Source organism: Panthera pardus, unplaced genomic scaffold (assembly GCF_024362965.1).
Source record: "Panthera pardus isolate Hobbes unplaced genomic scaffold, ASM2436296v1 HiC_scaffold_13, whole genome shotgun sequence".
Taxonomy (NCBI): domain Eukaryota; kingdom Metazoa; phylum Chordata; class Mammalia; order Carnivora; family Felidae; genus Panthera; species Panthera pardus.
This window is the reverse complement of record NW_026526688.1, coordinates 149,805,316-149,821,752: the sequence shown is the minus strand read 5'-3', so window position 1 is coordinate 149,821,752 and position 16,437 is coordinate 149,805,316. Positions and strand designations below refer to the sequence as shown.

General features: G+C 34.9%; 1 protein-coding gene and 1 long non-coding RNA gene across 3 annotated transcripts in view; both read right to left on the bottom strand.

Moving 5' to 3' along the window:
* Positions 1–1,811: 1,811 nt before the first annotated feature.
* On the bottom strand, positions 1,812–8,785 carry LOC128776597 (uncharacterized). The gene is made up of 2 exons (XR_008421758.1): positions 5,422–8,785; positions 1,812–3,570 (listed from the first exon to the last, which is right to left on the bottom strand). It is a non-coding gene; the product is annotated as an uncharacterized LOC128776597 (long non-coding RNA).
* Positions 8,786–10,266: 1,481 nt separating this feature from the next.
* The window catches only part of UBA6 (ubiquitin like modifier activating enzyme 6), a 90,858-nt gene continuing 84,687 nt past the window's right edge, over positions 10,267–16,437 (bottom strand). For both annotated transcript variants that reach the window (XM_019468513.2, XM_019468540.2), the window contains 3 exons: positions 15,790–15,877; positions 15,531–15,625; positions 10,267–12,466 (listed from right to left, as the gene is read on the bottom strand). In XM_019468513.2, coding sequence (XP_019324058.2) covers positions 12,331–12,466; positions 15,531–15,625; positions 15,790–15,877 — 319 coding nt within the window. In that variant the 3' untranslated portion in view covers positions 10,267–12,330. The remainder of the gene's footprint in view (positions 12,467–15,530; positions 15,626–15,789; positions 15,878–16,437) is intronic.

Below are 16,437 nucleotides of genomic sequence, written 5' to 3'. Positions count from 1 at the left end.
TGTTCTCAATAGTTACATTCAAGAATTTGAGAAAAGAGAATTTCCTAGGTATTTCCCATTCTTGTTGCTTGTTTTCCTGTGGTATCATTTTCCTTCAACTTGAAGAACTGAGCCCATCAAGTGAATCTTTTATTTTAGATATTTTTTTTCATTAAAAAAATTCTGCTTGGTTTTTATTTCTTTGTTGAGAATATCTATCCTTGATTTGTTTCAAGAGTGTTTATCACCATCTCATGGAGCACAGCTCATTAAAGCCTTTGTCTGATAATTTTAACATCTTGGTTATCTTCATTTTGGCGTCTGTTGTCTTTTTGACAGTTGGTCACATTTTTTCTGGTTCTTTGTCTACCATGTAATTTTGGTTTGTATCTTAGACATTTTTGGTATACTAAGTCACAAGCCTCTGGAGAGTTTTTATTTTTAAAAGCAGACAATCATTCTAATTAGATTGAACCTATTCTGCCTTACCATTTGTGGGAAGGGGTTCCAGTATCAGTTGTTTGCAAAACCATTGTTATATTGGTTTGGGTCTGTCTCATATATGTGTATATCAGGGATTGGTCTGGGACTTAGACAGTGGTTTATAGTTTACTTATAGACTATACACATACATAATAAACTACATGTATAGACAAATAAACTGTTTATCTTATATAGTTTGGTGATTTTTATTTTACTTCTCAAAGCCTTTGCTGTTTTGCCTGTTCTGTGCACGCATAGATTAGGGGTGAGCCTGGAACTTATGTCACTTCATACACAGAACTAGTGGGTGCGTTTTCAGCTCTCTCACCTCTCTAGAATTTCCCTCACTCTCCAACTACCAATGGTCCTTTTTCCTGGTCTTCTAGGTAAAGATAGGGCTTCTTAACAGTTGGAGCCACCTGTGCTGCCATGTAGTTCTGTGAAACTGGGGCTGCCCTTGGGAAAAGACATTAAAAGAAGAGAAAGAAAAAAATATTCCAACCTAATTCCAACCCTTGACCCTGGCAGTCCTTGCCCACCCTGTCCACCCATTCTTTAGGCCACAAGGTCCACTTTTCCTAGGTTCCTTAACCAGAATGAGCTTTCTCTGGGGGTGTTAGGTGCTTATGCTGCCATCCATTGCTACAGTGCTGAGCCATCCTCAGAGCAGGGTCAGAAGAGAAAAAAATAAAGAATGGAAATAACCAAAAATGGTCTGTTCACATAAAATGTCAATGCTTTTAGAAACAGACAACCAGATTACTATTGCTCCGGTGGCTGAACTGGTTCAGTTTGCTCTGCGATCAGAACAAATTAGTCAACATCCTTGGATTTCAGATTGCCTTGTTAGAAGAGTTAGGGAGCGACATAGGAACATATCGAATTAGATGGTCACATGAAGAGAGACTTCAAATAATTAGACTATATTCTGTAATGTATTTTCTTTCAAAAGCAGAAAGATGATGAAAGAGTAAACTGGAAGAGTAAATGAAAGTGGAAAAAGGACTTAAAAAAAACCTACGAAAAGACCAAAACCCACCTTGACAAATAGTGTGTAAGCTTTAAGGAAACTGTGGGGAACCCTACAATTGTTTTAGTTTAGGCTCATAGTTGCTTGAGGCACAGTGGGGATGCTGGGGCTGTGAGCTTTAACTTGCCTCAAGTTGGGAAATGGCAGTTGTAGAGCACCTAAGGGTTAAAATCTGGAGACTTGGAGAAAATTAAGGTGTTTCCAAAAACATACTATCAAAAAGAAAATGAGATTTTCTTTGATTCTGATGTTAACCCATGTCAACATTCAACTTTTTCTTTGACACCAAAAGGAAAGAACAATGATAAAACCAGGATGATCAAAGATATTTCCTTAATTTATTTTTTCCAATCTCAGAAATCAGCAGTTTAAACTAAAAGTCACTTTAAAATATGGTAGGGCACATAACTGATATTAAGCTAGCCAGGAAGGAAAAAAGTATGCTCCCTAGAGAAAAATTTATTAAGAACCAAGTCACAAGAATAAAATAAAAATCTGAAAAGCATATGAATACTCATTATTTAATTAACATTTATTAAACACACCACCAACGTTCCAAGTACAAAAAGGAAAATCAATTCACACTGAAAATAAAGAACTGCTCTGTTCCTTGATACTGGTTCTTTACTTAATAAAGTGTTTCCGCCCACAATTTCTAGGCTGAGAACCCATCGAAGAAGGGAGAAGAAAAAGGTAGGAGAAAAATCTACATATTGCATGAAATAAAATAGGAAAAGCCCCTTTATGTATCTTGATAACTTATTATTTTTAAAAGGAAGATCTTGCTTGTAAAGAAAATTACTTCTATTTTCCTGATCTTGATTACCAAGTCACTTACCTGAATACCAGAATTCATTATCTGCATACGATTTCATGATCTTACCTGAATGAAACCAATTTACTGGGAAACCATACAATATGGCTGTGAGAATAACTCATAGATAAACACATTCCATGCAATGATATAAGTTGGAAACATATGGTTCTTTCTCAAGGAAATTTTTATTTTCCTAGGCTTCAATTAGGTACATTTTCCTCTACACGATTTTCCATAGTAGATTTTCTAGTTCTCCTAAATTCTAGCCAATTCCAAAAAAGCCTCACTAGGTTTGGTTGAAATCTGATTTGATCAACTTACCAAATACATTCTGATTATCTAGTTAGAAACCAGAGACATGAAACATACTAGAAGTTCTTTCCTAATGGAAAAACTCCATGCCATTTTCTCTTACTGGTAATAAATAAAATTTATCAATTTTCATGTTTTCCCCCTACGTTGTCTTTTTTGCTAGCTTAAAATCAACCCACACTTCCTTCTGTAAAAATATTAATCTACAAAGATGGTAAAAGGCTATGTAATCACCCATTTCACAAGTATGACACAGTAGGAGACTGATTATAATCCGAATTCCTTAAAAATACTAACTCTTCAGCCCCATACTAATCTACTGAATCAAAATCTCAGGAATATTTTTTAATTATTTTTTTCCCTTGAAAAATAAGCTTATGTGAGAAAACTTATTAGGAAGACAATGTGAGATGCAAGGAGAAGATGACCATCTACAAGCCAATGAAGCCTCAGAAAAAAGCAACTCTCCTGACACCCTGATCAGTCTTAGCCTCCAGAAGTGAGAAAATAAATTTCTGTTGTTAAAGCCACTTAGTCTGTGGTATTTGTTACAGAACCCTAGCAAACCAATTATATAGGATGCCTGAAAATAGGCAGAATCCTAAGCCTCCTTAACCTTACAGAGTTAATTTCTAGAAGTTGTTGGCCCAGAAATCTGCCTTTTAATCACACACCACAATAAAGTCTGCTTTATACAATCAAGTCTGCAAACTACTTCTTTAAAATCTATTGTGATATCAAGTGTGTTAACTCATGCAAAGATAACAAAAAAACCATCAAATCTGATTCTTATTCTTAAAGGCCTTACAATTGAGTTAGTCCAAATATTGATAAGAAGTAAGAGAATGGGGTGCCTGGGTGGCTCAGTCAGTTAAGAATCCAACTTCAGCTCAGGTCATAATCTCGTGGTTCATGAGTTAGAGCCCCAGTTTGAGCCCCACATTGGGCTCTCTGCTATCAGTGCAGAGCCTGCTTCGGATCCTCTTTCTCTCTCTCTGCCCCTCCCCTGCACATGCTCTCTCTCAAAAATAAACATTACAAAAAAAAAAAAAAATTAGAAACAGGAGACTAAAGAGCCCCAATTTGCAGCCATCTCAAAATGTTAAGGGTGGAGAGTCTAACAGAAGACCGCCGACAAAATCAGCTGGGAGAAACAACAAAAATAAAAGCCACAAAAACTGCAGAAATTGAAGTTGGCAAAGACCATACAATGGCCCTTATAAGGGTAATAATAGACATTACAAAATATCTGTAGGGAACAATAAAACTACAGAAGGTAATCTAACAGTAAAAAACAAAACAAACAAACAAAGAACTGAACAGAGCTTCCAGGACTGAACAGAACTTCTGGGACTGGAAAATACAAACACAATTAAAAGTAAAATGGATGGCCATAACATACAAAACAGATGAAGAGAAGTAAACTAGAATATGGGTCAGAAGAAATGATACAGAATAATGCATGGCAAGACAAAAACAACTGGAAAACACAGAAGACAGGTTTTAAACAGAGAAGGCACAGGAAGTCTGCTGTGTTTGATGACAATCGCCACTGAAGAAAAGAGAATGGCACAAGAGGCCGTATGTGAAGTAGTATTGAGACTTCCTTAGAACTAACAAAAGACCCAGATCTAGATTTAAAGAGCTGAATAAATCTCAAACAAGATTAATAAAAAATTCATATCCAGACACATAATAATTAAACTTCATAAAACGAAAACAGATCAAGAGATTTCTTTTAAAGCTTCAATATTTAGCTTGATGGCTGACTCAAAAGCAACAGGGGAAGTTTGAAGAGAGTGGAAAAATATCTCCAATGAAAGATAATAAAGGCCAAATCAGAACTTTATATTCAGCAAACGTATCTTTGCAGAATGAGGGCAAAATAAAGGTATTTTCAGACACAGAAACCACAAACAAGTAAGCCACTGGCGGGGGGTGGGGGGGGGGCTCACAAAATTAAATTCTAAAACATGTCAGGTGGAAAGAAATTGATCCCAGATGGTAAGGCAAAAAAGAATAGAGCCAAGAAGGTGATATATGTGTACGGGTAACTACAATACTGACTACATAAACAAAATAATAAAGTCTTGCAGAATTAAGGGACATTTAAGTACATGACAATAGAATTAAAGCACATAACACACATGATCATAGTAGGCAAATTGGAAATTAGAGTTGTTTAGTTATTAGAACATAAAAACTAAACTTTAATCCTAAAACTTACTTTCATAAACCATCCATGTTCATGGATTCTGTGGGTCAGGAATTTGACAGGATACAACAGGGATGGCTTGTCTCTGCTCCATTAAGTTTGGGGCTTGCTTGGAATCACCTGAGCTTGCTTACTCATGTCGGACACTTGATGCTGGCTGTAGGTTGGTGACCTCAGTTTCTCCATGTGGACTAGTTTAGGCTTCCTCATGAACATGATGTCTGGAATCCAAGGGTAAACTTTTCAAGAGGGAGAGAGCTAGTAAGAGAGAGTGAGAGAGGGCCAAGTAGAAACCATATAGCCTTTTATGACCTCAGCTCCAAAGTTACAGTTACATATGATGCATTTTGTTATACAAGTTAATGTTATATTAGATAAATTCCTGTTCAGATTCAAAAAGAGTGAAAATAGATGGTCTCTTAATGGGGTTTGGGGAGGTTGAAGAGCATATGAGATTGGGAATATTGCTGGAGCCATTTTTGGAAACTATAATCAGCAAAAGATAATGATTAAGTTTAGTCTGGCTTAATCTGAATGTACATATTGTGACACAGGGTAATCATCAAAAGACAAAAGTAACTAAACTAGAAAAGAAAAAAAGTATGTATAGTTTAGGAAAAGAGAACCTGTATTATATATATTAAAAAAAGGATTTAACATAAGGAACTAGTTAAATAGGTTTTGGGAGAATTGAAAATACCAACAAGGGATACAACTACTAAAAGGAAAGGGTGAGATTATTAGCACCTGAAGCCTTTAGAAGAGATACCATGCAAAGCGCCAGAGAAAGGCTAGAGCCTAAAAACCAACCAGAACTACTAGAAGACAAGCCACTGTTGAGGCAATGCTGACAACATCAGGAAGCAAATGGCAAGGGTAAAAAGTCTCTTTTCCCTTTCTCCAGCATTCCAATCCTTCTCCTAGTGCCACTTATTTGTGGAACCTAAAGGAAGCCAAATGGCAAAAGAGATATGCAGTTTGCAAAGTTTCAGAATACAAAAGTGTGTCTAGGGTTGAGAGATAATGTTAGTAATTGGCACATATGGAATTAAAAAGCTACATAAAGGAGCACCTGGGTGGCTCAGTTGGTTAGGTGTCTGACTTCAGCTCAGGTCATGATCTCATGGTTTGGGAGTGTGAGCCTTGCTTTGGATCCTCACTTCAAATCTTCTGTCTCCCTCTCTCTCTGCCCCTCCCTCACTTGCTCTCTCTCAAAAAACAAAAACAAAAACAAAAAACAAAAACAAAAACAAAACCTACATAAAACAAATTTTAAAAGGCAAGAAAATAGAGAAAAATAATCATAGAACTGGCTAGACAAAAACAAACACAAATAAAAAACCAAAAACACCAAGCCAAATCCAACCCCATGTCAGAACTAAACACAAATATATCAGCATTAAATGTACATCGCCTAAGTGTTTCAGTTAAAAGACAAAGATTATCAAATTGGGTTAAAAAACTCCCAAAATCCAAACTCCATGTTTAGAAATGAAGAAATACTCTTGTAAAAAAGCTGAGTTGAAGAACTCGTAATGAAAATATATTTTAACTAAATATTAACTATATTATATATCAAAACTTGGTGGAATATGGATACAACAGTAATACAGAATATCATATAATTACATTATAGTAATATAGAGATACTTATAATTTTTAAATGTAGGGGTACCTGGGTGGCTCAGTTGGTTAAACATCTGACTCTTGATTTTGGCTCAGGTCATGAGCTCATCGATCATGGGTTTGAGCCCCACATTGGACTCTGTGCTAACAACGTGAAGCCTGCTTGGGATATTCTGTCTCTCTCTCTCTCTCAAAAATAAATAAAACTTAAAAAAATTTTTTAATGTATATGTGGGAAGATAGGTTGAAAATCAAGGAGGTAAGCATCCAGCTCAAGAAGTCACAAATGAAAACTAGAAAAAAAAAAAAAACAAAACAGGAAAAAGTAGTATTAGTAAGAGCAGATAATAATAGAAAGCAAACGTACAATAGGATTAACAAAAACAAAATTTGGATCTTAGAAAAGACTAAACACTGTCCTTATTTGAAGATTACACAGAATATCCATATTAATTTGCAAATAATTTACAAGAACCAATAGAATTGAGTTTCCAGATACAGAAGCAATACAAAAAATTGTATTTCACACATAATCAACAGTTAGGATAGAAAGTGGGCTAGATAATTTGAATTAACATTCTCACTTGAGAATATTTAGAAAAGGTGTACAAAGTATACTCAAAAAATGTTGGATGGCATAGGAGAGCTATGTTAGTGAATGATCAGCCTAAAATCTGGAAGAAAATAGAAATTCAAAGAAGTGAACCATTCATTTGGACCACTTGTGCCCTTGGAGCTTTTGCAGATAAGAGTCCACTGAAAAGGTAAGGAGAGTTAAGGGACTAGGGATTGAAAGATAGAATCCACTGCCAGCCAAGAGGTGGGGGCCCTGGTAACCCTAACCAACACTTTGCAACTCAACTCTGAAAGTTTGTAGGAGTAAGGGTAAACAGGAAGTAGAGCACTAGTAGTCTACAGCTCAGCTTGGAGTCACACGGTAAGTCATAAAATTTCGACTGTGAAATTAGTCTTGAAATACCAGTGCCCAAGTGACTCTGTGGAGGATGAAAATACTATGCAGGACATCAAGTTATTTTTACAAGCAACTTTTCAAATATGATATTGGCATACGATTAAAGATAACCCCCCACACGCAAGGATATAAGATAAAGATTAGCTGAAGCAAAAGAAAAATAAAAAGACCCACTGGAGGGTTTCAGATTGGGATTTAAACAAGAACATAAAATAATAATAAGGCTATTCATGTTCAGGTAGATAAAAGACTGAAAATTTCAAGAAGACAACAGGAAACTGCAAGAGTGACAGATTTGCATATTTGCAATTAGAAATTTGAGAACTGAAAATACAATGGGCTAAGAATAACCAAGACACTCTTATAGAACAATAAGTAGGGAGAACTTGTTCTGATAAATATCAGAAACTATATATCAGGTATAGTGGTGAAGGCTCTATACTAGCACAGGGATAGAAAAGAAGAAACAAAAAAATTCAGAGATGTACTCATTAATGGATATATGACTTTGGTGGCACTGCAAAAGAGAACATACTTTAGTAAATGGTGGTGAGGCACTTCACAGCTTACACAAAATTAATTCTTCATGAATTGAAAGCTGAAAACGTGAAAGACAAAGCTAAAGCCTTTAGAAGACAGTATATAGAGTACCTTCATGCCCTTGGATTGAGAACAATGTCTTAAGCAACTCCCAAAATACACTAACCTTAAAACAAAAACACTGATTCTTCTTAGTACTCAACCATTATGAAATTCTTTTTAGTAGATAACATCATAAAGAGAAGGAAAATATTTGGAAAGAAATAGCTAACAAAAAACAGGATTTATGAAGATCTTCTACAAATCAACGAGGAAAAAGACTGCTAACACAACAGAAAAATGGGCAAAATACTTGAAAAGATACTTTGCAAAAAAGAAAGCCAACAAACTTAGAAAAAGGTGCTCAATTGTTAGGGAAATGCAGAGTAAAACTTCAATGACATACAACTGCAAATTTCACCAGCTTGGCAATCTGTTTAACACGTGTTGAGCAAAAATGGAAATATAGGATATCTCTACTGCTAAGGCAAAACTCTGTTACTATCTAATAAAATTTAAGATGTAAACACCTATGATCAAACAATCATATACCTTAGTTGCACTAGGAGATACATATGATAATGTTCATTGAAGAACTATAATTGCCCCAAATTAAAAACATCCCACCTGTCCACAGTCAATATAATAAATTGTGGTATTAATGCAAAGGTAAATTCCATAACCATGTTAATTAACAAACTGTGGCCATAAGCTACAACATGGATGATTCCCATGTTGAATGAAAGCAGCAGCCACAAAAAAAAAAAAAAAAAAAAAAAAAAAGTCTGATTCCATTTATATAAAGCTCAAAACCCATCAAAAATAAACTATCTTGTTTAAGTGCATGAAGGTGGTTAACAATATAAGTAAAAACAAAGAATTATCACGAATGGTAGGATAATGGTAATTGCTGGAGGGTATGTGTAGGGAAGCTGATTGTGATTGAGAAGGGACTATCAGGGACATTTCTGGGCTGCTGTCAAATATGATTGATAGCTGATTATACAGGCACTCACTTTATTTTTTAAATGTTTATTTTTGAGAGAGAGTGCATGTGTGCTTGAGAGTGGGGGAGGGGCAGAGAGAGAGGGAGACAATCTGAAGCAGGCTTTCTGCTGTTGGCGGAGGGCTTGATGTAGGGCTTGAACTCACCAACCATGAGATCATGACTTGAGCTGAAGTCAGCTGCTTTAAGTGACCGAGGCAACCACGTGCCTCAAGCACTCACTTTAAAATTAATCTTTAAACTGTGTACTTATATTCTATATATTCTTTTGTACATATATTTGAATATGTATTTCTCAACTTAAACAAAGTTAAGAAATGCCAAGAGAAAAATGAACCTGAAAATTACCTATTGAATACTTACTCTGATCTCTAAGATTTCAACTTCCTGATTTGTTTTGAATTTGTTAAAATAGTTAAATCCATACCTAGTGACTGTATACAAAATGATTATTTATAATCACAATGAATTTTTGTAATTTAAATTTTTCTTCCATCATGGAATTACTTGAGATTTTTCCTTAAGTTCTCAAGAGAAAAATTTTGTTTTCATTTTTACTATTATTTAATAGTGGAGTTTAAACATTGCCGACCTTTTTGTGCCTCATCACTGGTACCACCAGAAAGTGTTACAATAGTTAAAACATGAAAACAAAGATATATATCTATTTCCAAATTCTAGCTTTGGGACCATTCACAGGAAATTACTGAGTACCACAACTGTTTTGAACTTTAAAAAGGATTATACTTTGGGGCACCTGGGTGGTTGAGTCGGTTGAGCAGCCGACTTCAGCTCATTTCATGATCTCACAGTTTGTGAGTTCGAGCCCCATGTCCGGCTCTGTGCTGTCAGCTCAGAGCCTGGAGCCTGCTTTGGATTCTGTGTCTCCCACTCTCTCTGACCCTACCCCGCTCACACTCTGTCTCTCTCTCTCTCTCTCTCTCTCAAAAAATAAACATTAAAAAAAAATTTTAAAAAGGACTATACTTTAGACAACTGCAACCAATAGTGTGAGATTTAACCAGATCTTCTAGGTTTTACATGGTTATTATTTTCCCTCAATTGTTTTAACAGAATTTCCAGAATCCAAAAGCACTTTGAGGTAACGTTCCTCTATACCCAGTGACTGTTGTATCTCCATGATTGCAAAACTTGAAAATTAGAAAACACCAAAGTAACACCACTCATAAAACGAATAGCAAAACTGGAATCTCTGGAGTCAACCATGGAACAAGATTTACAAAGATACTGTCAAATATCTTAATTTATTTTTAATAAGTAAAAAATGACTCAGTGGTATCATACAAAATCAAATAATTTTTGCACCTGGTATTTTAATCACCCAAAGTGATCTCACGGTACAGAGATAAAACAGATAATGAAAAAAAAAAAACCAAAAAAACCCTGTCATTAACTTCACCGTGGCTTTCCCGCTTAGAACTAAATAGAAATTAATGGCAATAACCATTACCTACAGGGGGAAAAATGATGAAATGATTTCAGGTTTAATCATAAAATGAACTTAATCCTGTTGGTTTTGTTTGTATCTATTAAAGCACTAGTTACTATAAATAAAAGCTGATAGCATGGTTCCAAATTTACCTCTGAAGAGATGTGGAGATTTAGATAAAATATAAGCATATCTATTATACAAAGGAAATTGAAAGTGGGGAAGAGGCTTCTTACAGAAAAGTCCTTTTATTATTGCTAGCCTCAAGAATTCCAAGGCATAGAGCTCTGATGTTCCTGAATTCAACTTTAAGAAATTAATTTTAAACATTATACTTGAACAAAAATTACTTATTTCAAAGGTATCCATTTCCTTTAAACTCAACCTGTCCACTTATCCTTGCCTCCAATGCAGAATATACTTTTATTCATACAAACTTACCCTCCACTCCCAAATATGTTTTCCCAACTGGATGATACTTTTACAAAAGAATAAAGCAATACAGGTGGTTGACAAAGTAATTTCAACTATTTATAAATGAAATAAAAGGAAAGTCAAGTAGAGAGTATAAAAAGATACCAAAGAGGAGTAATACTGGTGTGATTCTAGTCTTTAGTTTATCAAAGTACTTATTAATGGTCTGAACAGGAGATCAGAAGAGAAGCAGCTAGAGGGAAATGACTTCCTGTGGTTATAAAATGCCAACTGCTTTAGAATGCATGATAGCTTTAGAAATTAAAAAAACACTTGCCATTTTTACCAAGTTTACAGCGAGAGTACATTTTATGTCATTTTAATGAAAGAATTTATAATGATTATCTGCAATATCTCCTATCAGAAAACAGAAAGATTCTATCAATAAAGACCTAAAAAAATAAATTTTTATCTTTGTCAACACCCTTTCTGGGAATGCAGAATAAAATATGTTTCCCTTTAAAATAAAATATTTTTTTTCTGTCCATTAGGTTGTTGGAAGAAAAAAAAAAATCAAGACTCAACTAGTAATGATTTTTTTTTTTTTAATTTCTAGTTTTCATCTACTTCTAAGGATACTCCCTTTACAAGACCTTTTAGTCTTCTATACTATGACAGTCAGGTTTAGAGTTCCAAATAAATAAAATAGCCACATTAGAAGGCATACTGAAGAATCAAAGGATTAGCTGCATTTATCTGTTCACATTTAATCCAAGTTAACATTTGTCATCCGACCTACTGCTCATGGGTTACAACACTGATGTTATCAACAAAGATCCTGATTTTTGCAAGACAGTGATATTAACAAACTCTGGTTAAATTAGCAGAGGTTCAGGACAGTAAACTGTACCTGTACAATTTAAAATGTCTACTCTTCATCCACTGCTACCATCTCTCCTCTTCCCACTGGTGTTAAACTCAAAGCCTAATTATGAGAGGTGCAGGGTGCCAAACACTATTTGTATGGAAAAACTGGGCCTCAAATAGTGCACAAAAAGAAATTCATAAAATAAGATTAAACTTCTTGGATATTTGCATTTGTTACTTTCAATTTCTTGATCTTTTATCTCTTCTGGTGATGTATACATACATTTTTTTCTTCTTCTCATCCAGAGGTTAACACACTAATTTTTTGTAAGCATTATAAAATAGCAGTCCAGTTCAAAATTGCTTGTGATCATATCCACATATGAAGCACTAGACAAGTATATATTATATTCCAAAATGCTTTACAATTCTTCACTGTAGTCTTCTATGACGTTTCCCTTAAATTAAGGCTTCATCAAAGAGAAATCCATAATACTATGAGTTAATATTTTCATTCCTGAATTAAGTGCAATCTTTTCAAAATCAAGTAGTCCTGGAGTAAATTTAAGAGAACTTCTGTTAATCAGTGTCATGACTAAAGTAGTATCTCACTGGAGGTCCAGGCAAATCTTCATCTCCATCAGTGTCTGGAGCAAATGACACAGTAAGATCTACATATTTCTTTTCAGTAGAAGGTTTCACAAGTTTATGCATTCTAAGAAAAATAATCAAGGACAAATGATTTAGTAAATTCTATAAAATGAAGAGTGATTTGCTGTTTAATGTTGCCCAGAGAATCTGGACTTATGTCTAGACTTTACATTTATTTTTAAATCTAAGAATTCATCTGCTTTCATATATTATAATTTTTCTTTACTAAAAGCACTAAACTCAAGATATTCATCTACCTAACAGTGAATCAATTTGGAACACTGCTAGTACTGATAAAGAATAGAGACCATTTGTTACAAGACAAAACAAACAAACAAAAAACCCCACACACAAAACCAAAATGTAAACAATGTTTTTAAAAATGAATTATCCTCTGGGGCCTGGGTGGCTCAGTCGGTTAAGCATCCGACTTCGGCTCAGGTCATGATCTCACTGTTTCCAAGTTTGAGCCCCGCATCGGGCTCTGTGCTAACAGCTCAGAGCCTGGAGCCTGCTTCAGATTCTGTGTCTCCCTCTCTTTCTACCCCTCCCCTGCTCACACTCTGTCTCCCTTTCTCTCTCTCTCTCAAAAATAAATAAACATTAAGGAAAATGAATTATCCTCATACTCCCTTATAGAGTGTGGAGGCATCAAAAATTCTTCTCAAGCATTTCTATGTGAAAAGTAAAAAGCAAACTAGATTTAAATCTTCAAATACAAGCTAATCACAGTGAAAGACATTCTTAAGTTTTACCTTTGTCTTATATCCCATGTATATCCCATTCACTAAAAAAACTTTATTATTGCTATTGTCACTGATACTGTCTTAAATCAAATCATCATCTATATATCCTCAGATTACTGGATTAGCTTCGATCCAGCTGTCTCCTACCTCCAATCTCCGCTGTTGCCAGAATCCTCTTAAAATGTAAATTTGATTTTACTCTCTTGCTTAATAATATACTTATACCATGTATCTATCTCACGCTAAACTCTCAACTATGTAATCTATTTAATCCTCAATAATAGTCCTTTCCATTTTACAAAGGTATTTTGTCCCATTTATACCTTCTCATTCTTACCATCTCATCCTTGAGTCAATCCAGAATACTGATTTCCCAAATAGATCATGCACACTTTTTATTAGCTGCATGCTTTTGCAAAAGCTATCACTTTTGCCTGATATCCTTTTTCAAAGGTAGTTCAAATGAAATCTAGCCTAAGGTGAAGTTTTAAGTAGTGCCTACAGTGTTCTGTAAAAATCTTTATTATACTGATTATTCAATTAATAAATTGAATAATGATTTTAATGATTAACATGTCATTTTCTCACAGTAGAATGGGAATTCCCTGAGGGCACAGGCTACTTGATAAAGAGGTATAATGACAAAATATTAACAGGAGTAACATTTATGGAATAGTTCTTGGTTGCTATTACATTGCTAGCCTTTATTATTATTTCAATGTTTAATAGCTATGGGCACAATCATTTCCATTTATGGATCAAGAACTAAGTTTCAAAAAAGTTCAGTAAGCTCCTCAATGTGACAAAACAAGTAAGTAGCTGGGGATGGATGTGAACCCTGATCTTTCCAAAGCCAAGCTTATCTAGCCACTTGATAGGTACTTAGTACTTATCTGCTAAATGAAAACTGTAATAAAATGAAAAATAACATTCACAAAGTTTATCATGCTGGAGATGGCGAATACTGGCCAACTCTATAAAGCACTTATTGTGAATTATTTGCAGCAAATTTTAAATTCCACACATTCTACTCTCATCTAGGCAGCACACAGTAAATTCTATTATTCACATATCCAAGAGATACTCAGGGATTCTAATGACAAAATAATATAAGGCAAAATAACCTTTCTCTATGTAATAGTGATTTTGTTTCTTAAAGTACAGATCATTAAGCCTGGATTATAATAACTAAAAAGTGATTAATCTCATTAATTGGTGATTATAATTAAAACTGCATATAGGTTAAAGCACCTATCATGCAGATTCATTTATTCATATGACAAATATTTTTATGCTAATTTTTATTAAAAAATCAAACATTTTTAATTAAGGTATAATTCATATAACATTGCATTAGTTCCAGGTGTACAACACAATTGTTTGATATTTGAATATATTACAAAATGAATGACAAATATTTATTGCTGCCAGGCATTGTTGTAGGTCCTTGAGATACATCCACGACCAGATCAATTATAGAGTCCTGCATCTGTGAAGGTTACATTCTAGTGGGTAGGAGACAGAGAAGCATAAACATATTTAAATAGGGTTCAGGGAGGCCTCTTTGGAATAATTAGAGCCAAAGTCCCATGCAGGAGTATGACTGGACTATTCAAAAAAATAGCTGGAAGCTAGCACAACTGGAATATTGTGAGCAAGTGAGACAAGTAGGAATAAAACTTAGAGTGGTAATTGAGAAGCAGGGCCTTGCAGACCACTGCTGAGACTGGCCTTTTTTGTTCCCTCTGTTCCTTTAGGTCTCTGCTCAAATGCCACCGTATCTGGTGAGAATGTGACAGGCAGAGGGAATACATGAACTACTCAACATACCACAGCAACTTAACACTCCTTATTCTGCTTTATTTTCTTCACAGTGCTTACCACCATCTGATATACTTATCAAGAGGTTTGCATACTTTGTTATGCAAACTCAATTAGGGCATGGACTTCACTTTGCTCACTGCTGTATCCCTACTGCCCACAAAATACCTGGCACATAGGAGGCACTCTTCAAAAAAATCTGTTGAGTGAATGAAAGTAACAATTTGGCATTTTTGTTTTATACTTCAGTCTCATAAGCCTGGTCATTATGTGTTTCTACTTTTATGTGGTGTATTAACCAAATCGTGTTTCTAAGCTTATTAACTTATAAACTGAATCTGAACTACAAAAAATTCACAAGGATATGTGAATCCTATGAATTTCTCTTGAGAGGTAGTCTGTTGAGTTTGGTACATTTACTATCTTTATTACAGCCATTACACAGGAGTAAATCACATACTTTTTTCTCAACTTTGATAATCTCTATATTTGATTTTCCAGTGGGCATCCACCTTATGTTTTAATTGTTGTGAATCTTCTGGTATAATGGTCATTACTTACGTTAACTTCAATCTTTTTGCATGGCCAGGCATTACAGGGACATAAAGCATTTTGACTCCCTGCACCACCATCGTTGGTTCAATTCCGTACTTCTCCTAAATGTGAAGAATACCCAAAAGAGAAACAATAAGAGCTATGTCCAAATATAAAATGCTGGGTGACAATGTTTTACAATCAGTAAAAGGACAGCAAACAAACTTCTGCTAAATATTATTTATGAAAACCTCCAACTAATGAACTAAGTAAATAAGTGTCTCACTTTGACTGCATTTATGAAATCCAAGAGGGTGAAGTCTTCTTTTCCATGTACAGTCCATCTGTCCCAAATTGTAAATGATATTCCATTTCTGTTGTAGAAAAATATTAAAAACAAAACATCTTAATTTTTTTCCCTTTAGTAATAATAAAAAACCCAGAAGTCCATTATTTGTGATTTAGCTACATAATGATACAGGGGAAAAAGAAAAATACAACTTATCTCCCCAAGACACCACACAAGGTAACCGCTTTTTTTTTTTAAGTTTATTTATTTCTTTTGGGGGGGGGGGGAGAGGAAGGGCAGAGACAGGGGAAGAGAGAATCCCAAGCAGGCTCCACACTGTCAGTGCAGAGCCTGATGAGGGGCTCGAACTCACGAGTTGCCAGATCATGACCTGAGCTGAAATCAACAGTCAGATGCTTAACTGAGTCACCCAGGCGCCCTCAAAGTAACCACTGTTAATCAGTACCTTGTTGATCCTTCCAGTGTCTCAAAATGAATCTATGTGTCTTAGTGAAACCATTCTCTCTCTCTCTAAATGGCTGCATGGGTTTCCTGTGTGGACGTTCTAGTCTATCACTGTTTCAATCTTTGGCTATGATAAACAAGGCCAGAATAAATATCTTATAAATGTACTATTTGAGATGA